The following is a 13,955-nucleotide window of genomic DNA, read 5'->3' as shown; positions in this document are numbered from 1 at the left end:
TTTTGCTGAGATAGTTTTTCATTTATTATTATTATATGGTTTATTACATTACATAGTGTATTATAGATATAATAGTATATTACTTCCAGAAACTTTTCTCTTCCTCCTAGTTGATTGAGACTGTCTCAATGGACACATTTTTAAAATCACCGTAATGCCTTCATTCTCCTGGTTTTCATAGTCTGTTTTAAATGTTGGATCTTTTAGGAATTAATTATCTTTTTGATAAGAAACTTTTATCTGATGTTTAACATTTCTTTCAGTTTCATTTTATTTTATTTTTCTTTTAAAGTCAAATACAATTAAATTTAATATATCATACAGGTAAAAAAGATGATCCTATTTAATGAAATTGTTTCTGTATAGTGTGTGTTTGTTTGTTTGAGATGGAGTCTTGCACTGTTGCCCAGGCTGGAGTGCAGTGGCACAATCTTAGCTCACTGCAACCTCTGCTTCCCTGGTTCAAGTGATTTTCCTGCCTCAGACTCCATAGTAGCTGGGATTATAGGTGGGTGCCATGATGCCTGGCTAATTTTTCTACTTTCAGTAGAGGTGGGGTTTCACTGCATTGGCCAGGCTAGCCTTGAACTCCTGACCTCAAGTGATCCGCCCACCTCGGCCTCCTAAAGTGCTAGCATTACAGGCGTGAGCCATCACACTTGGCCGAAAGTGTTTGCTCTTAAGCCATGAGCCTTGGAATGTGCAGGCTGGTGGCGTGGGTTGGCTGCAGACTCAGCCAACTCTCTGGGTTGGAGTGACAGCTGCATCTGATTGTGGCTCCTAATTCTTTGTAGGATGTTACCCCACAAAATTTCCTTGCTGTGTTGAGAGGCGATGCAGAAGCAGTGAAGGGCGTCGGATCCGGGAAAGTCCTGAAGAGGTAATGTCTGTTTACAGATCCTACACTTCTCTCCATGGCTTGGGACCCGAGTATAGAGAACAGAAACAGGTGTTGTTCTGTGCTCCCAGCCTGTTTACCTGTGAGAAATGACAGAGTGGAGAGTTTTGTTCTGATTTAGGACAGGTGCTTAGGGCTGTTGTTTCATGGCTTCTCTTGGCAGCCCATTTCTGCACTGAATTCACCTTGTGATCCAGGGCCCCTCATGATTAATACAATGTTCCTGTCACTTAAACTCCTCGTTCCTTGTTGTCTGGGGATTGTAGCACAGGGATGTCCCACTGCCTGTGGAGCCCCTGAGGCAGGTTTGAATCCCTGTGGCCAGATTGCAGGACCACCAGCCCTGTGCTCTGATCACAGATCAGCCCAGCCGGGAGAGGCACATTTGTAAATGCAGAGCTGACTTTCATACTGGGGAAAACGAACCCCAGCGCTTACCCTGCTGGCTGTGGGCTAGAGATGTCTTACTGTTTAGTAATTGTTCATGTGGTGTTTTTATGTGATACCAGAGATTCCAGTAGCATGTTTCTTTTAGGCTGGAAGGGAGACCTGGGCACAAGTAAGCTCGTGTGAATTAGTGCAGAGGCCTGGTGCGGTGACTCAGCCTGTAATCCCAGCACTTTGGGAGGCCAAGGCGGGCGGATCACTTGAGATCAGGAGTTGAAGAGCAGCCTGGTCAACATGGTGAAACCCTGTCTATACTGAAAATACAAAAATTAGCCAGGCGTGGTGGCATGTGCCTGTAGTCCCAGCTACTCTGGTGGCTGAGGCAGGAGAATTGCTTGAATCCAGGAGGTGGAGGTTGCAGTGGGGCAAGATTGTGCTACTGCACTCCAGCCTGAGCAACAGAGTGAGACTCTGTCTCAAAAAAAAAAGAAAGAAAGAAAAAAACAAAAAACCACACACACTTTGGGAGGCTGAGGTGGGTGGATCACGAGGTCAGGAGTTTGAGACCACCCTGGCCAACATGGTGAAACCCCATCTCTACTAAAGATACAAAAAATTAGCCAGACGTGGTGGCGCGTGCCTATGATCCCAGCTACTCGGGAGGCTGAGGCAGGAGAATTGCTTTAATCTGGGAGGCGGAGGTTACAGTGAGCTGAGATCACGCCATTGCACTCCAGCCTGGGCAACAGGGTGAGACTCTATCTCAAAAAAAAAAAAAAAAAAGAAATGGACATCTGTGAGGGTGAACCAAATTGGCTTCATGTAAGTTATTACATCTCTGCCACTTCAAAGCAGCGCCATCTGGGGGAAGCCCTGGTGAGGCAGGCAGGTGGTCATCCAAACTGTGTGGGCTGCAGGAGGCCTGGAGCGGGAGGCTGCCGGCCTGTGTTGAACTCATGTTGGGGAGATCTGGTTGGAGAGTGTGGCTGCCTGGGATGAGACGCAATTGCCAGAGGACCCCACTATCCACCTCACACCAGGTCTGTGTGATTGGTTGCCCAGGAAAGGCCCCTCCTCCTTTCCAGCCATACTTCAGAATTTGGAGGCTCTAGGATCTATTCTGTGGTCCAGAATCACACTAAGGGGAGTGGACGGGACAGGCCGGACACTGGGCCCTTGTGTTCATCTTCAAACCTGGTTGGGCAACTCTACTCCCCAAACTTCTTAATTTTTCGATTAGGGCAACTTTTCAGAGAAATAGAAGTAAAAACAGAAAAAGGAAATGATTGACTTCTGATTCTTTCTTGGCAGCGGCCCCCAGGATCACGTGTTCGTCTACTTCACCGACCATGGATCTACTGGAATACTGGTTTTTCCCAATGAAGATGTGAGTTTTCTTAACATTTTAAGGACAAACTAGCAGAACAGAAAAGCAAGGTGTCGAGATTAAACCCATAGCGTGTATTTGCTAGTGTCCTGCCAGGGTTGGTTTGTACGTGTGGTGGGTGGGAGTGGGGGACAGGTTTAGCAGCTTGAAATCTATCCAAGGGCATCTCTTCCAGACGGTTTTCCCTGCATTTCTGTTCATATCGCAGCTTCAGTAGCTGTCTCAGGACGTGGGTGTATCGCACTAGACCTCAGAATAGACCAAAAGCTCTGGACAAAGTAATGGGTGAAGAGATACATCCTCTTCCCCTTTTTAAGTGTGGGCATAAAACACGTGATGACATTCTGGGATTATGTTCTTCCCCATGATTACTTTTAGGGGTTGGTAGAAAAGAGTTTATGAAGCATCATCAGAACTTTAGTAGTGAGTTATCCAGCGAATAGTTTCTCTTGATGTGTTGGTCTGAATCAATATTCTCACCTTTCAGCTTCATGTAAAGGACCTGAATGAGACCATCCATTACATGTACAAACACAAAATGTACCGAAAGGTAATTCAGCCCTTGGGGCAGCCTTGTGGGGAGGGCTGTGGGGAAAGCCGTGGGTGCAGAGCCCGCAGTCCGGTGACCATCCTCCAGCTGTGGGTGCTGTGTTTTCTAGAAAGGGGATCCTTCCAACCACTGGTTTCCCAGGCTGAGCCTTTCAGCTTTAGCTATTAGATTGGAATCACTGGAGAGCTTGTTAAAATAGTGTGGGCTTCGCCCCCAGAGTTTGACCCAGTAGGTCTGGGGAGGGGGCCTGAGAATTTGCCTTGTGTTTCCGTGTGATCCTGCTGCTGCTGGGCTTCGGCCCACACTTTGCAGACTCCTATTCCTAAGACTGTCCTCAATTTTGGGCAGTTGGAGAGGAAAATACCATTATCTTATTCTCACTTTGAGCCTTTCTCACCCTTATAGCACCCTTTATGGAAACTGTGTAGGGCCAGAGTTTTTGGCCGGATGCGGTGGCTCACTCCTATAGTCCCAGCACCTTAGGAGGCCGAGGCAGGAAGATCACTTGAGGCCAGGAGTTTAAGACCAGCCTGGGCAACATAGTGAGACTGTGTCTCTACCAAAAAAAAAAAAAAAAAAAAAAAAAGTTATATTTTACATATAAAATATATAGGTTGGGTGATACGTGACAGTAACGCAGAAAGATGACCTGCTGGGCTGTTTGGTCTTTGAAACTCCTCCCTGCATTGGATGGTGGAACCGTTTTCCTTAGCATCACATGGCTCCATTTTCTCTGCATTGTTTCAGCTAATAGATGATTTTATTCCATTAGCAATGAATACATTTGTGTGGCAGCAGCTTCCATAGCTTCTGGCAGCAGCCTCTTTACAGCAATAATGTCTCCCAGAAGCAAGCCTGGAGGACTTGTTAGGAATGGGTAGAGAGAGTGGGCAGAGCTCCAGTAGCGTGGCTGGAGGCCTGTACCTGGCTGGGGTGAGCTCACCTGCCCCGTCTGCCTCACAGATGGTGTTCTACATTGAAGCCTGTGAGTCTGGGTCCATGATGAACCACCTGCCGGATAACATCAATGGTAGGTGGTTGGGGTGCCGGCCTCGACCTGGGCTGGCAAGCAGGTTGCTCAACTATCGCTGACATGGAACCGAGCATTCTCCATAAGCAGGGGCTGCTGAGGGCAGCCTGGGCCATAAACATGGGGAGATACCTGCAGGTAGCTCTGGGCTTCCTCTGCTCTTGAAGAATTGGTAGTCAGGGAATAAAGAATCTGTATGTGAGCCTCACAGTGCTCTTCCAGGTTCTAGTAAAACTACTGAAGCTAAAACTACATGGACTTTGGACCAGCCTCCCTCCTTTGCAATGTGTTGGTTGCTCTCTGACCTCAAGCAGGTGACTGGCCCTCTTTGATCCTCAATTATCCCCATCTGTAAAATAGGGATAAAGATAGTATGTGTCTGTTGGGAGACTCGTATTTTAAACACTAGCATTTGTCCAGCACAATTCTAAGCCCATGGTAGAGAGATAGTAAGTGGTAGCTTTTGTATAGGTTCAGTTAATCTAGATGTTTCTTCAATAAATATCAGATCTCTCTGGAAACCAAAGTAAGCCCATATTCTTTAAGTTTCCCATGCTGTGGAAATGTCAGCATTCTTCCAGAATAGCATGGTATCCTAAGCATGTCAATTTGCCAATTGCTGCAAAAAACCTCTATCAGCTGGCTCCTCTTTCTTCCACATTTAATTTGAGATGAGTTATTGTAATGAAATGCACAGGGCTGGGTCCAGTTACGTGTCCCTGCCCTCCTGTGCTGATCATAAGTAGCATGCTTCGATTTCACCAGGGGAGAAAGAAGGACCCAAGCTTCAAGCGTAATCCAAGGCAGGAATAAAATGCGACTAAAAGATCATCTTTAATTCCTCGTAGTTTATGCAACTACTGCCGCCAACCCCAGAGAGTCATCCTACGCCTGTTACTATGATGAGAAGAGGTCCACGTACCTGGGGGACTGGTACAGCGTCAACTGGATGGAAGACTCGGACGTGGTGAGCCCTTCGGGGGCTGGCGGTTCAGCGGGGGTTTAACCGTCAGACTCTGACTGTCGAAGGTCTTTAATGGTCTCATGTTTTGCAGGAAGATCTGACTAAAGAGACCCTGCACAAGCAGTACCACCTGGTGAAATCACACACCAACACCAGCCACGTCATGCAGTACGGAAACAAAGTGAGTCGGGAGCCTCGCACGCCGGCCCTCCGTTACCTTGTGTCCTAGGTGGACTTGCCTGGCATATTGATCTCTTGCTAAAGACACACGGGATCTGGGTGAGGAATGGTTGAGGCAGGGGATGCCTCTGCCTCTCATAGCCATTCCATCCTGGGGACCTGTGGGCTTTGGAATCAGACCTTGCTAGGTTCAAACTTGCAGAGTTGTGAGGCTTTGGGCAAGTGATTTCACTTCTCTGAATTTGTTTCCTCATTGGTCAAAACCCAAGTGCACAAGGTAGCTAGGCGCATGAAAGAGGGCTGTGCATTACTTACGCTAAACGCAGGCCTAGTTCGCAGCAAGAGATCACTGACTCGAAAGCTGCTGCTCTACGGTCTGTAGGTAGTCCCACAGCCACTCTGCACCTTGGATTTTCTGGAGTCCTGCCACTTTGCAAGCTGCAGGTTGTTACCTTTACCCTTTGGCTATAAATTGGAGACACTTTATCCTCCTCCAGATATGTCCAGAAGGGACCTCTGTGGTTAAATGGTGTTGTGGCAGGTGGCTGCTTAAAGCTTGGACCCTAAGTGAAGCTGCTGGGGCTAACGTTTGGTATGTGCAAACACCGTAACAAATGTGCAGGACCTCCCAGTTGTTCATATGCCCAAACACCATTCCCCAAGCAGCCCACCCCCAGTGGAGAGCTCACCAGCTGAGATCTGTTCCTTGGGCGCAAGCATTGGCTTTCTAGAAGAACCTGGACTCAGTAAATCCAGCCATCGTTAGTCCTTCAGCAGAGCATGGGCTGGGGAGCATGAGACCTGCACCCAGGGCACCATGGCCTGGTCAGGCTTTTGAGCCGGCGTAGGAGAGAGTTGGAGCAGAGGGAAGGCCAGGGAAAGGTGACCCAGAGAAGGCAGGGTCAGTGGTGGCATAGCCCTGGCCAAGTGGGGGCTGTGCCCTGGGCTTTCCATTCTCGTCACAGTATCCTCAGCATTGGCCATTTCTGATCTTGGTTGAGGGGTTGTGGTGGATCTTCTCCAAACCCTGTTTTTGTATAGATTTGTGTGTGTGGTATTATTGATTTTAGAACTGTCTTTAGATTATTGTTGCTTGCTTTAGGAACAGAACGCTTGCAGCATTTTCCCTTCTGATTGGGAGCCAGTCTGTAGTGACCACTGCAGCCAAATCGAGCCTGGCCGCTCTGCCCATTTGCTAGCTCTTGATGCCAAGCATCAGCCTGGCCTCTCTGTGACCTTAGCTCTGCCCTTCCCAGTGGACCCAGACTTCAGCTCTAACCTGGGCAGACGCTTTGTACCTTCCCACTACTGGCCCTTAGGGACTTGCAGGTGAGTGCGGGTGGGTGAGCACATACAGGTCACCCGCCTGGATAGGCGGCATCCTTTGCAGGTGACATTCTTTGCCTGGAATCCTTTGCAGCAGAACTGCTATTCTTTTTACATATGAAAGGCGCTGCTGATCCACAGGCAGAGCTTGGACCAGAGCTGTCTGGTGAAAGAATAGCAGTTCTGCTGCAGAGGATGTCAGGCATTTTGAGTCACTCGCTGGTAGATTTTAGGGGCTCCCGTGCATTGCCTGCATACTGCTGGGGTGACCACATCTTTTCAGGCTGCAATTGTGGCCCTGTGGTCCTGAAAGCATGAGAAGTAAATATGAGCCTCTGATGGAGAGGCCGGACTTGGGGTACGTTGGGCACATCTGCTCCTCCCACTCAAACCAGCTCTCTCTCTCCCTGTCTCTCTCTCGCTCTCTCTTGCTGTCTCTCTCCCCAGACGATCTCCACCATGAAAGTGATGCAGTTTCAGGGTATGAAGCACAAAGCCAGTTCTCCTCTCTCCCTGCCTCCAGTCACACACCTTGACCTCACCCCCAGCCCTGACGTGCCCCTCACGATCATGAAGAGGAAACTGATGAACACCAATGATCTGGAGGAGTCCAGGCAGCTCACGGAGGAGATCCAGCGGCATCTGGATGTGAGTAGGGGTGAAAGGAGCAGTGCCCAGGTGCTGTCCCCAGCCCAGGTGGGCAGCATGCATGAGCATAGCCCTGCCTCCTGACCGTTCTCCCTGCCACACAGGAGTGTGTGGGGACGGAAGCCAGCCTCTGTCCTCCATGTAACGGAAGCGGGTGGGCGGAGCCGTGGTTGCCTCCCATCTTCATGAGTAACCTTGACCTCTTCGGCAGTAGGGAGCAGTGGAATGGGGGCCGTCTCCCCTGTATCGTGCCAAGAAGCCATATACATGGGTGTTTCCCTCTTTTATACCTTGTTGCTTAGAGGATATTTTTATTTTGTTGCTTAAGTTATTAGCTAATCATATTCATTTTAAAAATCCAGAGCCAGGTACAGTGGCATGTGCCTCTAGTCCCAGCTACTGAGGGGGCTGAAGCAGGAGGATTCCTTGAGTCTGGTCAGCTTGGGCAACCAGTAAAACCCTTTCTCTTAAACAAACAAACAAAAAAATTCCAATCCACAAAAATTTCTGCTATTCTCAGAAAAACATAGTCATGCCTAAAATTCTTTCTAAAAATTTCTGCTATTCTCAGAAAAACATAGTCATGCCTAAAATTCTTTCTAAAGTGCTATGCTGTCCTTTCCAATCACTGAGTCTGTTTTCAGTAGCTCATCAGTGTGTTTGGAGCTGGCTGGCTGAACTGCTGTGTAAATTACAGCTGTGTGCTCACTGGAATGCTGGGCAGAGGGCTGCCTGTCCCTTCCCACAAAGCCAGCTCTGTTAACTCCTGTCCCCATTGTCAGCACAGCACAGTGATGGATGTGCTGAAATATGGCCTGAGTTTTTTGGCAAGTTTTTTTTTTTTTTTTTTTTTTTTTTTTTTTGAGACAGAGTCTTGCTCTGTCGCCAGGCTGGAGTACAGGGGTGTGATCTCGGCTCACTGCAACCTCCGCCTCCCGGGTTTAAGTGATTCCCCTGCCTCAGCCTCCCGAGTAGCTGGGATTACAGGCACGTGCCACCACGCCCAGCTAATTTTTGTATTTTTAGTAGAGACGAGGTTTCACCATGTTGGTCAGGCTGGTCTCGAACTCCTGACCTCAGGTGATCCACCCATCTAGGCAAGATTCTTTTTTTTAATCAGTGTGGTTTAAGTGTGTATATCTAATTATCCCCAAAATTGGTACCCTGTGTGTGACAGCTGTATTAACCAGGACATATTTTTAGTTGCTGTCAAACGCAGTGTAGCACAGTAGTTCTCAGACTTTTTATTCTTAGGCCTCTTTATTTATTAATTTTTTTTATAGAGCTGGGGTCTCCCTGTGTTGCCCAGGCTGGTCTTAAACTCCTGAGCTCAAGTGATCCTCCCACCTGGGCCCCGAAAGTATTGGGATTACAGAAGTGGGCCACTCACCCGGCAGACCCCTTTATACTCTTTAAATTATTCATCCCAAAGGGCTTTTGTTCATGGTGGGTTATGTCTATTGATATTTATTGCATTAAATTAGGATGAGATGAAAGGGCATTTTTGATGGTTCACAGAAACTGAACCAGAGGTTTTTATTTTTGTTGGTTTGTTTTTGAGATGGAGTTCTGCTCGTGCTGCCCAGGCTGGAGTGCAGTGGTGTGATCTCAGCTCACTGCAACCTCTGCCTCCTGGGTTCAAGCGATTCTCCTGCCTCAGCCTCACAAGTAGCTGGGATTACAGGCACCCGCCACCACGCCCAGCTAACTTTTGTATGTTTAGTAGAGATGGGGTTTCACCATGTTGGCCAGGCTGGTCTCAAACTCCTGGCCTCAGGTGATCCACCTGCGTCAGCCTCCCAAAGTGCTGGGATTACAGGTGTGAGCCACCGCACCCGGCTCAAGAGTTTTCTTAAGAGTTTGCTTAAACAACTGTGTAAATCATATAGGACTTCTTTGGTATCTGCTGCCAATTAGAAAACTATTTCTAAGACCATTTAACTATTGCATAAAAAAAATTAGAAAACTATTTCTAAGACCATTTAACTATTGCATAATTACACTTTTATGTAAAGTAAAAGATTATTGTGAAAAAATTAAAACTAAGATTTAAAAATATTTGTAACAAATAACATTTTGCATTAATATTTTTCTATGAAAAATAACCACTTTCCAAAACAAAACCCACTTTGGTGAGAAGAGTGGCATTGCTTTACATCTGTGTGGAATCTCTTTTGTGTCCGGCATTCCTAGAAGGCAGCTGGATCCTTGAACTGGCTTCTGCTTTCGCTGTTGGGCGCTGTTCTTTTGGCCGAAGTGTAAGAAGAAAATCCAGCCTTGTAAAGATACAGAGTTGAGGAAGGGAACACCTTCCAGAGCCTGAGAGCTCTTGGGGAGTCTGGTTCTGGACCACGCCGGGGAACTGCTGGTCTGACACACAGTGGGTGGAGGGTCTTTGTGGAATGCAGATATGAAGCCAACCAACCCTGGCTGGAGAGCGGGTAGGACAGAGCTTGCTTGTAGAGCGAAGGGTGTTTTTTTTTTTAGTTTTTTTGATTTTTATTTTAATAGAGGCAGGGTCTCGCTGTGTTGCCCAGGCTGGTCTGGAACTGCTGGCCTCAAGTGATCCTCCTAAAGTGCTGGGAGTACAGGCGTGAGCCACTGTGCCTGGCCGGAGTGAGGGTAGTGCAGAAGCGCTTTCTTCTTTATGATGCTGTTTTTCATCATCTGGAAAGAAAACAGAGTCCCTCTGTGCCCCACTGTGTAAACTTTCACTAGTTTCCTGAGTGGGCAGAGGTGCCTGTGAACACAGCACCCTCACGGCACAGTCATCTGTTTTGGGGCACAGGCTCTGCAACCTCCTTTCTCCACAGCAATTTTTTTTTTTTTTTTGAGATGGAGTCTCGCTCTGTCGCCCAGGCTGGAGTGCAGTGGCGCGATCTCGGCTCACTGCAAGCTCCACCTCCCGGGTTCACGCCATTCTCCTGCCTCAGCCTCCCGAGTAGCTGGGACCAGAGGCGCCTGCCACCATGCCCAGCTAATTTTTTGTATTTTTAGTAGAGATGGGGTTTCACTGTGTTAGCCAGGATGGTCTCGATCTCCTGACCTTGTGATCTGCCCACCTTGGCCTCCCAAAGTGCTGGGATTACAAGCGTGAGCCACCGCGCCCGGCTGCAGTGGTTGTTTTTTGATACAAATGTTTGCATCATGCCGGAAGATCCCCAAGAGGCAGGTCTTTCTGGCCGTCGCAGAAGTGGGCACAGACATCTTTCGCCTTTCTCGGAACGCATTGATTGTTATTTCCTCGAACCTGCGGGAGGCTGAGGGCTGTGTGGAGAAGCCTTAAATGCACTTCTCACTGTTCCTGGGTCCCCGAGAGACCGTGTTCAGGGAGGCACATTCTGACAGGCCGCATTTCTCCCCAGGCCAGGCACCTCATTGAGGAGTCAGTGCGCAAGATCGTCTCCTTGCTGGCAGCGTCCGAGGCTGAGGTGGAGCAGCTCCTGTCCGAGAGAGCCCCGCTCACAGGGCACAGCTGCTACCCAGAGGCCCTGCTGCACTTCCGGACCCACTGCTTCAACTGGCACTCCCCCACGGTGAGCCGCGGGGCTCTCCCCACGTCTGGAATCCAGAAGCTGAATTCATATTGTCCCCCGGCAGTCACACTGGATGGACAACTTTATAGAAGGTTCCATCCAGGCTGAGAAACAGTGGGCTCATTTCAGAGAGGACGAAGGTTGTCCAAATTCACTGATTTTAAATCTTGGCCCCAGAACACTCCTCTCGTCCCAGTGGTAGGAGAGTTTACCAGAGCCACAGATGACAGATGACAGCTCTCACTTCTAGTTTGAAAAATGGTTACTTCTCTTCACACTTCTGCTGTCCCTGCCAATCCCCACCCTCGCCTCTGCCCCTCACACCAGCCACACACATCTTCTGCCTTCTGGGTCCGTTCTGACCTCTTCCCAAGACAGTTGAGGTCAGGTGTGGCCCGTGGAGGAGAAGTGCTGAGTTTCTGCAGATGTAGAATTGGAAGGCAGCTGAAAAGCCTCCTGGTTAGTAGCATGTAGTGCTTCGATCCTTCTAGAGAAAGGTTGGCAAACTGGCCTACAGGCCTGTTTCTCCCTCATAACCTGTTTTTGTAAATCAAGTTTTATTGGGGCTGGGCGTGGTGGTTCGTGTCTGTAATCCCAGCACGTTGGGAGGCCCAGGTGGGTGGATCACCTGAAGTCAGGAGTCTCTACTAAATATACAAAAATTAGCCAGACGTGGTGATGCACGCCCGTAATCCCAGCTACTCGGGAGGCTGAGGCAGGAGAATCACTTGAACCAGGGAGGTGGAGGTTGCAGTGAGCCGAGATTGTGCCACTATACTGTAGCCTGGGAGACAGAGTGAAACTCTGTCTCCAAAAAAAAATGTTTTTTATTGGAACATAACCACATCCTGCTCGGTTCCCTGTTGTCCCTGGCTGCTTTCACACTGGGGCAGAGTTGAGGTAGCTCGACTTTACCCCTCCAGTCTTCGTTTGTTTTTCTTTTTTTTTTTTAGATGCAGCTTTGCTCTTTTTGCGGAGGCTGGAGTGCAGTGGCATGATCTCAGCTCACTGCAACCTCTGCCTCCCGGGTTCAAGTGATTCTCCTGCCTCAGCCTCCCGAGTAGCTGGGATTACAGGCGCGCACCACCACGCCTGGCTAATTTTTGTATGTTTAGTAGGGATGGGGTTTCACCATGTTGTCCAGGCTGGTCTTAGAACTTCTGACCTCAGGCGATCCCCTTACCTCGGCCTCCCAAAGTGCTGGGATTACAAGCATGAGCCACCGCGCCCGGCCCGGTCTGGGTTTTTTGACCTTTGGAGTCATGCACAGTGAACCTCTTCCTTTGTTCTCATAGAGTTCTTGGGTTCCCCTGAAGTTTGTTTCAAGATAAACATCCCCGCTGCTTCACTGCTCCCTGGTGTGATCCAGTGTGGCTTTCATATACCATCCGTCTCCCTCGCTGGTGTGTCCCTCCCAGAATAAGGTTCCCAGAATCAAAAGGCAGACTTTGCGGGGAAATCCCAGGCCATGGCAGGGAGTAGAGCCATCGGGAGTTCCCCGTCAGGAGTCCTGCCCTCAGATTTGAGAGTGCAGAGCCCCGCCAGCCCCCCTACTTGCTTGCAAACCCTGGCATGTGTGCCTCTTTCCTGGGGGATAGTCCATAAATATCACCAGATTATCTAAAGGTTGGGAAAGGATCCATGAACCAAAGTAGGGCAAGAGCCACTGGCCAAGAAGCTTTCCCTCTGTAACTGCAAAAGCGGAGTGGATTGTGTGGTGAGATGAGGATGTTTCATTCCGTCTTGTTTGTTTTCTCCCAGTACGAATATGCGTTGAGACATTTGTACGTGCTGGTCAACCTTTGTGAGAAGCCGTATCCGCTTCACAGGTAACTAACGCAGTGGTGGCACTTGGAAGGTCGATGTCATTCTGAAAGCAGAAGGGGCTGCCATCCTCTTCTGCAACTGGGCAGTTTCACTTCTGCCAGGAGCTCCCTCCAGCTTTCCTCTAGAGCCGTTTGTCAGTGGGGTCCCGAAGCCGCGTTCTTAGTGACAGCTGCTGGGCGGGCCTGTCCTAACGGCCTGCCTGCTGCATGTGGGGGTGTGTTTGTCTGCCTTTCTTCAGAGTTGACACGGTTCACCAAGTTCTTCTTCCTGTCTGTCGCAGGATAAAATTGTCCATGGACCACGTGTGCCTTGGTCACTACTAAAGAGCTGCCTCCTGGAAGCTTTTCCAAGTGTGAGTGCCCCACTGATTGTGTCCTGATCAGAGACTAGAGAGGTGGAGTGAGAAGCCCCCCGCTGTTGCGGGCCCTCCTGGGGGGCCCCCACTCCAGGGCTCGCTCCAGGGCCTTCTTCACAGGATGACTTGCTCACTGTTACCTACTTCCCCAGTCTCTTCTGGAAAACTACAAATTGGGGTGGGGAAAGCTCCGTATCGAGAAGGGTCATATTTGCTTCCTAGGAGGTTTGTTGTTTTGTTCTGTTTTGTTTTTGCCCATTCGTTTTAAGGAGCAGGAAGTTCATGGGGGCTTCTGAAGTAGCCCCTCTCAAAAGGAGTCTTTATTCTGAGAAATTTGAACCAAAACCTCTTTCAATCTTCAGAATGATTTTATTGAAGAGGGCCTCAAGCCCCAAATGGAAAACTGTTTTTAGAAATTATTATGATTTTTGATTGCTTTTGTATTTAATTCTGCAAGTGTTCAAGTCTTAAAAAATAAAGATTTATAACAGAACCCAAATATTCTCTTCCGACCCTGACTTTGTGGTTGATGCTTCTGCACCTCCTTGTAGGGGCCTCCTCCGTCATCGTCTTTTCCAGCCTCATCACCCCAAGTCTCCCCTCCCGCTGCTCTGCTGTTTTCTGCTCCTCTGTACTCCTTGGGCTCTGCAGCCTCCTGTGCCTTTGCTCCTTGCTGTTCCTCCTGCCCTGGAATGCCTTTCCCATCGCCTCTGCAGACCCTCCAGGGACAGTTTAAAGTACCCTTCTTTCCTCCAACCTTCTTCACCTTCTCCTCCCCACTCATCAAAAGTTGTTTCTGGCCGGGGGCGGTGGCTCATGCCTGTAATCCCAGCATTTTGGGAGGCCGAGGTGGGTGGATCACCTGAT

The 13,955-nt window shown here is 49.0% G+C and overlaps 1 protein-coding gene across 1 annotated transcript in view; it reads left to right on the top strand.

The window, feature by feature from the left end:
* LGMN (legumain) overlaps positions 1 to 13,587 on the top strand; it is a 43,951-nt gene extending 30,364 nt beyond the window's left edge. The window contains exons 5-14 of the mRNA XM_007987641.3: positions 795 to 880; positions 2,597 to 2,672; positions 3,160 to 3,222; positions 4,186 to 4,252; positions 5,101 to 5,219; positions 5,308 to 5,397; positions 7,170 to 7,370; positions 10,736 to 10,906; positions 12,668 to 12,735; positions 13,014 to 13,587. Coding sequence (XP_007985832.2) covers positions 795 to 880; positions 2,597 to 2,672; positions 3,160 to 3,222; positions 4,186 to 4,252; positions 5,101 to 5,219; positions 5,308 to 5,397; positions 7,170 to 7,370; positions 10,736 to 10,906; positions 12,668 to 12,735; positions 13,014 to 13,056 — 984 coding nt within the window. The 3' untranslated portion in view covers positions 13,057 to 13,587. The remainder of the gene's footprint in view (positions 1 to 794; positions 881 to 2,596; positions 2,673 to 3,159; positions 3,223 to 4,185; positions 4,253 to 5,100; positions 5,220 to 5,307; positions 5,398 to 7,169; positions 7,371 to 10,735; positions 10,907 to 12,667; positions 12,736 to 13,013) is intronic.
* The last annotated feature ends 368 nt before the right edge of the window (positions 13,588 to 13,955 follow it).

The sequence above is a fragment of the Chlorocebus sabaeus genome, chromosome 24, assembly GCF_047675955.1.
Source record: "Chlorocebus sabaeus isolate Y175 chromosome 24, mChlSab1.0.hap1, whole genome shotgun sequence".
Lineage (NCBI taxonomy): Eukaryota > Metazoa > Chordata > Mammalia > Primates > Cercopithecidae > Chlorocebus > Chlorocebus sabaeus.
This window is presented reverse-complemented; position numbering and strand designations above follow the sequence as displayed.